Consider the following 8,676-nt stretch of genomic DNA (forward strand, 5'->3'; position numbering starts at 1 on the left):
CACGTTGGAAGGTGGATTGGTGACTCAAAAAGTGTCCATATGTGTGAATGTGTGAGTGTGTGTGTCGCCCTGTGAAGGACTGGCGCCCCCTTCAGGGTGTATTCCCACCTTGCGCCCAATGATCCCACCGTTACCCTGAACTGGATAAGCGGTTACAGATAATGAATAGATGGATGGATTTTTCTCGCAAATGCATGCTAAATAATTTATTTATTTATTTTATTCTTTTTTTTTTCCCCAGACTACTGTACTGTTTCCAACTCCCTAATCTTGCACGAACACCAGGATTAAATTAGCGCATCACCCTAAATAATAGCATCTATCAAATTTTGTGAATGTTTTATTTCCAAATACTGACTGATGTTTCTTTCTTATTTTCTTTTTTTTTTGGTAAACCTGTGTGTATTTAAAGCCAGATGTGCACCTCTAACACACATTCTCTTTTTAACAGTGTCTCTGTGCTCCAGGTTGGATGGGAGAACTTTGTCAATATGTGCTGGACGCCTGCTTAATCCACCCAAACAGGTGCATGAATGGAGCTACGTGTCTCAGTGTGAGTCAGCCGTCAGCGCCCCCACAGTACACATGCAAGTGTTCTCCTGGCTACACAGGTAAATAAACAAACAAAACACCGACCTTGTCCAATGAAAGATTCGCACTGATTTCATTATTTCCCTAGAACTGCTATTTGTGTTCGCCATCCATCATCAACACCTGACTTCTCAAAGATTTAAGTGGCTGAATGCCATGAAGTCCAAACTCAGGTTTAAAGCATTTCCAAATAAGTAGAAGCTGTTCTGATGACAGATGTAACAAGTTCATTTCAGAAGTAACTGGGAAAAGGAATGTATTACTCTTTTCTCCATATACATGAGACTCGATTGATTTCAGACACTCTCAGTAAAAGGGGTCTATACTTTAAAATGTTTGTTAATTCATTCATTCATTCGTTATCTGTAACCCTTATCCAATTCAGGGTCGCGGTGGGTCCAGAGTCTACCTGGAATCACTGGGCGCAAGGCAGGAATACACCCTGGAGGGGGCGCCAGTCCCTCACAGGGCAACACAGACACACACACACATTCACTCACACACTCACACCTATGGAAACATTTGGAGTCGCCAATCCACCTACCAACGTGTGTTTTTGGACTGTGGGAGGAAACGGGAGCACCCAAAGGAAACCCACGCAGACACAGGGAGAACACACCACACTCCACACAGACAGTCACTCGGAGGAAACCCACGCAGACACAGGAAGAACACACCACACTCCTCACAGACAGTCACCCGGAGGAAACCCACGCAGACACAGGGAGAACACACCACACTCCTCACAGACAGTCGCCCGGAGGAAACCCACGCAGACACAGAGAGAACACACCACACTCCTCACAGACAGTCACCCGGAGGAAACCCACGCAGACACAGGGAGAACACACCACACTCCTCACAGACAGTCGCCCGGAGCGGGAATCAAACCCACAACCTCCAGGTCCCTGGAGCTGTGTGACTGCGACACTAACCTGCTGCACCACCGTGCTGCCCCTTTAAAATGTTTGATTTATTAAAATTAAATGTTAAATGATAATAGTTGACACATTTCTGCACTGCATTAATTGAATGCTTCTTATCAGGTTGAATATAATGGACTGCAGGCCACTCCTGCTACTACTACTACTACTAATAATAATAATAACACAGTTACATTTATAATTCCTTTTTCTTAATGCCGAAATATAGTGAATATGTATTTGTGCATATAATAAGTCTTCCAAGCTGCACACAAGCTGTGCCACAAGTAGAAAACTAAATAGAGTGTATAGAAAAAGTTGAATTCATTTTTTTCCCTTTACCTAAAGCACATGTATTCTCCAGAGATGAAGCTGTCCTCCCAAAAAAAAAAGCAGCACAGGCAAGACTATTCTGCAGCGGATTCCCCTTGAACATGTGAAACCCTACAGTAGACTGTTCTATCTGCTATCTACCTTCCATACATTTAAATTTTATTGTGTGTTTCCAACTCCCCGGCTGTGCCATCTGCTTGCAAGCGCTGGATAAAAGCCAGGGCCTGTGTTTTCCTCAAATGAGCCCTGTTGCCTAAAGCCATGCCTTTTCCCGTTCCTCATCTTTGCACATTGCCTCTCCCTAAGTGGATTACTCTGTAATTCGCTTCATCATGTCTGAAAAATGAAGGGCACGCGGAGGTTGGAGAGAAATGTATCTCCGTTGGTAAATCTAGAGAGGTAAACAAACCTGCACGCTGGCTCTTGCGCCATTGCGAGTGCAGTGCAGGGGATTGTTTGTGTACACCAAACACAAACAAACAAGGGAGAAGCGTTTGATATGCACCACCCCCCACCCCTCCGTGGTCCCGATGACGGTGCAGCTTCCATATGCTCAGGAAAGCTCCGCTGCTGCGTGTGCATGTTCTAAAGTCGCTACATACTTGAGAAAGTTCCCCAAAGTCTTGAGAAAGCGCACTCACTCTGACTCGTAAACTCTCTCGCAGCCAAATATAGCTTTATATCAACTTACTGCCAACTATGTTGAGATAAGTAATCTGTGCATACTGTTGTTGATGAAAATGGTCAAAAATGTTGACAGCAGTCAGGCTCCAAAATGGCTCCTATTAGTGTTTTTTAACATACTCAACATTACATCTCTCCCTCTTTCTTTCTGCATGTGTGTGTATACTCTGCTTGATACACCTGCCTCGTTGCGTCACCTGGTAGATGTAAAATCACATACAGAAGCTAATCTGTTGCTGCAGTTTGTTAGTCCTTTGTTAATGGACACAGGACGATGTTGGCTTGATATTTTTGGACAATTCTCAGAGCAGCAGTAACTCTGACAGATTTAAAAACTCAAGCAGCACTGCTGTGTCTGATCCACTCGTACCAGGACGACACACACTAACACATCGCCACCGCCGCACTGACAATGATCCACCACCTGAATACATAATACCTGCTTTGTGGTGGTCCTGACCGTTGAAGCACTAACAATGTCTGCATTTGTTGAACTACTGAGAGCACCTATAATGTGAGTGGAGATGATAAATTGGCCGATGAGTGGAGAAACAAGGTCCTTTTTAATGTTTTGGCTGATCGATGTACGCTAAAGCCTTGTTGTTAAGTCTTTTGCTAGATGTGACATAAAGAGATTTATTCTGTGGCACAGAGGTGATGGAAACTCATCGTAATTAGCATATTTGTGCGACCTTGCAGTTATTTATAGTCTGGATACCAAACTGTCTAATGCCATTGTGCATTGAGCATTTGAATCAGGGCTGATGTTTATGACAGAGCCTAGAATTAAAAGTGCAGATAAAGCCAAATTATGCCATTGTTATGGGTCCGATTGTTTCTGAAATGCTGATGAAACTGGAACAAAAAAAAAAACAAAACCCTGCTTTCAATCAAAAGCCCGAGCGCTGCAGTTGGGGTATGAAATGACTTTCCGGATAACTTTGCTTTTGCCGGAGCACAGTTGCCTGTATTACACTGATTGTTTCTGAGTTATATTCTGATGTAACTGCCTGGAAAGTGCATGGACACGTGATTTATGGTCTTTTACAACAGTATGATCTTCTGTGTTCCTTTTAATAACAAACTGAAATTGCGCTCATGGTGGATGTGTTTGCATTGCATTAGAAATAAGCATTCGGTGTGTGTCTCCTCATGAAACAAATTCACCACCTTTTCTGATAGAATACTTTCTTGCGTGTCTCTTTCTCATAGTTTCCACACCCAGAGCTGTCTTTTATCTCTCTCAGCAGCTGACATGCTCACTATCTCCATTGCTGTTCATTAGTGATTGGATTTAGCCTCAAATCTCTGTTGCCACAATGATGACACTATCTCACATTTGGCCAGATGTAACTGACTGATGAAATTCATCACTCTCCAGCATCTCTAGGTTCTCTCAACGGACCTGTAGACCATCTGAGGAATGGGTTTTTTTAATTTCAGCCTTGTCCACTCTGCTCTTCTTCTCTTTCCGTGCAGCCTTCAGTGGCAGTGAAAATAATTTGTATTAGTCGGACGTTATTGGCCGGCTACACGCTGTAGCCCAAGGCTCTGTTTTATTTAGACTAGGAAGTCCTGTGACATCTTCATTGATTATTGGCCTCAGATATGTCAGAGATATGTCTCACTGCGCTACGCAGATCCCCAGAAGACCCTTCAGAGGGCCAGTAGCTTAGGAAAAATTAAAGGTTCAGGGTGCAGAAAAGATTACTCATCTCAAGATAAGACTGGTTCTGGTATCTCTTTTTCTCTGTCCATAATTTCCCCCTATACTGCAGTTGGTTTTATCCCAGCATCAATGGTATTCATTCGTTCATCTTCTGCAACCGCTTTATGGACATGGTCAGTCTGAACTCCATGAAATCACCAACATGTGATTTGCTCTGTGAGAAGAAACTGGGGCAACTGGAGGACACCCACAGAGACACAGGGAAAACATACCAAACTCCACACAGGACACTGGAGGGTTGTGGCAGTGATGCTGTAACCATGTGGGGCCTGGAGGTTGTGGATTCGATTCCTGCTCCGGGTGACTGTCTGTGAGGAGTTGGTGTGTTCTCCCTGTGTCCGCGTGGGTGTCCTCCGGGTGCTCCGGTTTCCTCCCACAGTCCAAAAACACATGTTGGTAGGTGGATTTGTGACTCAAAAGTGTCCGTAGGTGTGAGTGTGTGAGTGACTGCGTGAGTGTGTGTTGCCCGGTGAAGGACTGGCGCCCCTTCCAGGGTGTATTCCCACCTTGCACCCAATGATTCCAGGTAGGCTCTGGACCCACCGCGACCCTGAACTGGATAAGGGTTACAGATAATGAATGAATGAATGAATGAATTATTCAGATTTCAAAAATGGCAGCTTTCAAAAATTCAAACCCACAAATTAAAGTCTGAAAAATTGAGCTCGCAAAAATACGAATCTAGGCCAGAGGTCAACCAGCGGGATTCCCAGGAAAAGTAAACTCCCACAGTGAGATCGAACGCAGCATTAACCAATTACAATGCCCTCTTCTCACAGCTACCAACAGTCTCACACCATCCCAGTCCCTACCCTGAGCACTAAGGCCTTCCTTGAAGTGAGCCCTATAATGACGTTATAAGCGTGAGCGAAAGGGGCACAGTGTTCAAGTGATCAGGGGATTTGAGTGTAGAACTGTAACACACTTCACCTCGTCCCTTTGTGTCCATCACTATGGCTTTAACACCATTCACGCTGTGTTTAGCTGAGCTCTGCTCAATAATACAGTGTTCATCCAACATTTCCTTTTAAATAAAGGGGGTTAAATGGTCTTTTTTTCCCTCTTTTTGCTGCAGTGTTACCTTCTAGCCTGCTTCTTTTGCTAGAGCCCTTGTGGTGCCTGTACGTGATCAATCATACTGCTACGGATCTTTACAATCCTTTTCAATATATTTGGTGTTGAGTTATGAAGAGATGAGAGAGAGGGCTTTTAATGTGGTAACCTAACAATGGCCTTAGGGTTTCTAATGCAGATGAGCTCATAATGTAGTTACAATGGCAATCTCCCTCATAAAACATTTGCAAGGGAAACACCACCTGGTCTCGCCCGCACATTTTTCACCAGCTAATCAAATGACTTCTTGTTCAGCATTCATATCATTCCATTTCATTCACTGGATTTAGAGCTTTCTGGCTGGAAGTAACATCACACACACACAACATAGCATTCCCCTGGAAAGAGATAGCTGGCAGTTAGTTTAGAGCATGCGTGACAAAACACAAACTCCATGTCCAGCAAGATCAGGGGACTGGGCTAAGGATGAAAAGACAGCCATAAATACATTGGACATTTTCTGGAGGGAAAATAAAAAGAGAGAGACACTGGTATTATTAGTGTTTTGTCCCACTTTAGTACTGCAGTGGTTGTGGCCTTGGATCAAACCCCTTGGACTGAATAGATGAGCCCATTTCTGTCTGGCAAAAACCTCCCTGTGTTGGTCCCAACTGCTGTTGTTTTGTAAAGGATCAAAGAGCAACATCCAGGCAGGCGTTCGCATCAAGTCCCGACTGATATATCAGTGGGCCGATAGTATCGGCTGATATTAGCGTCTTGTGCATTTATTGTTAGAGATAAAAAATGTTGCAGATAAGAGACAGAAAATTAGTGGGGTGGGTTCTGCACATCCCCCAACCCCCAATTTTTATCCATTGCCGGTTATATTTATAAGCCAGTCTCCTTCATGTTAAGACATGTTTCCTATGACACGTGAATCAGGACACTGCTTCTTTTCATACTGCTATTAACATCAACTGCCAAGATCCCCCAGTTGTGTCCTGTTAGACTGCTGGATATGGATTGCATAAATTTGTATCATGAACAACCTGCCAGCCTAGTCACTTCTGCTTGAGCAATACAAGTACATTTGTACTGATAATTTGCACTTAAACACTGTCACAGTTTAAAGGGGGCATGTGCCCCTTCTCAGAAAGCGAACACAATCCTATGGCCTCAATGAAATAGCTGTGAAATGCTTTGGACAAAATACCACAAGAATTAAACACCACAACAGCGTTCTTGCCTTGTTTCTTTAAACGAGAATGAGCCACAGTTTTATTCAGCGCGAGAGCCCAGGAGTGAGTTGCGAGGAGCAGAAACTTTGGTTTTTAGTCATTTTTGCATTCTTGTTTTCTTCAGTTTTGCTCAGTATATTTATTTTTCCATTCACTTTGTGTTTATTTTGCTCTGTTTAACCTTGTCTTCGCTCTCAAATTATCCACACATGCACTGGAAAGTATACCCTCAAATAATGTTCATTCACTCATTCATTATCTGTAAGCGCTTATCCAGTTCAGGGTCACGATGGGTCCAGAGCCTACCTGGAATCATTGGGCACAAGGCGGGAATACACCCTGGAGGGGGCGCCAGTCATTCACAGGGCTCAAATAATGTTTACCTTTTTAAATAAACTGAAACCACCAATGATTGCTTAGAAGCCCCAGCCTTGTCAGTGTAATATAAAAAGGTGCAAAGTTTATTAATCATAAAGGTAAAATGTGACACTCTAACAGCTGTGCCACACCTGATAGAGCAACCAAACCTCTCATCATCTGATTGGCTCTTTTTCATTTAGACTGTTGATTAATGATTTAACCAAATGTATTGGAGTTATCTGACTCCTATATTTTCATGGATGATTTATGTATATAAATGATATTTCCCAGTATCAGAATGTTTGAGTATTGGTCGTGAACATCTCAAACCAGTGGGACTCTAATTTGAACGTTAGAGATTATAACCACTGTTACTATTGTATCATTATGCACCTCATGTCTAGACATCCCCCACAGACATTTTTACCACTCGTTTAAACTTTGTCTTTTGAACTTCATAATATAATTTAGACAGTCACTGAGGGGGGTACTTATCTGTTTGATCCAAATTCACATCTCCGTCTTCTTTTGGGTGTCTCATCACATCTGACTTTTTCTCTCAGTGTTTGACCTTCATTTTCATCAGTCTTTTTTCCCTGCTTACTCTTCCAATTTTCCCTCTTTACCTCATTGACTTTATTTACATTTCCATACGTAGCTGTTTGAGATTAAAAAAATTAGTTAGTTAGTTAATTAATTAATTATTACTTTTTTATATAAAGTGCAATTTAGAAAAGAAATAAATAAACCAATCATTAATTTATTTGTTTATTTTTGACTGGGTTTCACTTATTTAAAAGTCTTTTTCATTCACTATTAAGGAAATGTCCAAATCTCAAGTCACTCTCTTCCAAAGGATCCGAAAAGGTCTTTAACAGTTGAAAAACAGCCAATTAAAGATCACCAAAGAAGACTATTCAAAATGATTAGAGCTGATCATCTAACCCCAGAAATGTCATGATTAGCCTTGTGTAAATGATACCTTTCTAACTGATCCTCACTAACTTTCCTTCATTTTAGCTTATTCTTTAAGAACAATATTAAAAAAAAAAGTTAGTTCATTCATCTGTAAGCGCTTATCCAGTTCAGGGTCGCGGTGGGTCCAGAGCCTACCTGGAATCATTGGGCGCAAGGCGGGAATACACCCTGGAGGGGGCGCCAGTCCTTCACAGGGTGACACACATTCACTCACTCACTCCTACAGATACATTTTGAGTCGACCATCCACCTACCAACGTGTGTTTTTGGACTGTGGGAGGAAATCCACGCGGACACAGGGAGAACACACCAAATTCCTCACAGACCGACACCCTGAGCGGGACTCGAACCCACAACTTCCAGGTCCCTGGAACTGTGTGATTGCGACACTACCTGCTGCACCGTGTCGCCCTGAAAAAAAACCAATTAATCTGCATAATTTTATATTTATATATAAGACATGTGTGTTTTGTGTCTGAGCTTCACACAGATACAAATGTTAGAATGGAAAGTTCTTAAATAATTGTTAACTCTGTTTGCAGAAGTTCCTAATTACATTACGTCACATAGTTCAGTTATTAAATATAATAAAAAGTTGTGGAGCTTTCCCATCATCTCTGTTGCTAGGTTTAAGGAAGTCAGGTTCGCTTAATCAGCTTTTCCTTGTATTAAAGTTGAGATAACCATGTTTTTATAATAATCATAGGGTTGTAGTCTTGGCTCATGACTACAAGATTTTGACCTGCAAATTGTATGGAAAATCATAGCTTTCTAGTGTATTTTTAGA

At 42.2% G+C, this 8,676-nt stretch overlaps 1 protein-coding gene across 1 annotated transcript in view; it reads left to right on the forward strand.

The window, feature by feature from the left end:
• The window catches only part of eys (eyes shut homolog), a 313,091-nt gene that overhangs the window by 38,038 nt on the left and 266,377 nt on the right, over nucleotides 1-8,676 (forward strand). Inside the window, 1 exon segment of the mRNA XM_066660060.1 lies at nucleotides 452-611. Coding sequence (XP_066516157.1) covers nucleotides 452-611 — 160 coding nt within the window.

This window comes from Hoplias malabaricus, chromosome 2, assembly GCF_029633855.1.
Source record: "Hoplias malabaricus isolate fHopMal1 chromosome 2, fHopMal1.hap1, whole genome shotgun sequence".
NCBI classification, from domain to species: domain Eukaryota; kingdom Metazoa; phylum Chordata; class Actinopteri; order Characiformes; family Erythrinidae; genus Hoplias; species Hoplias malabaricus.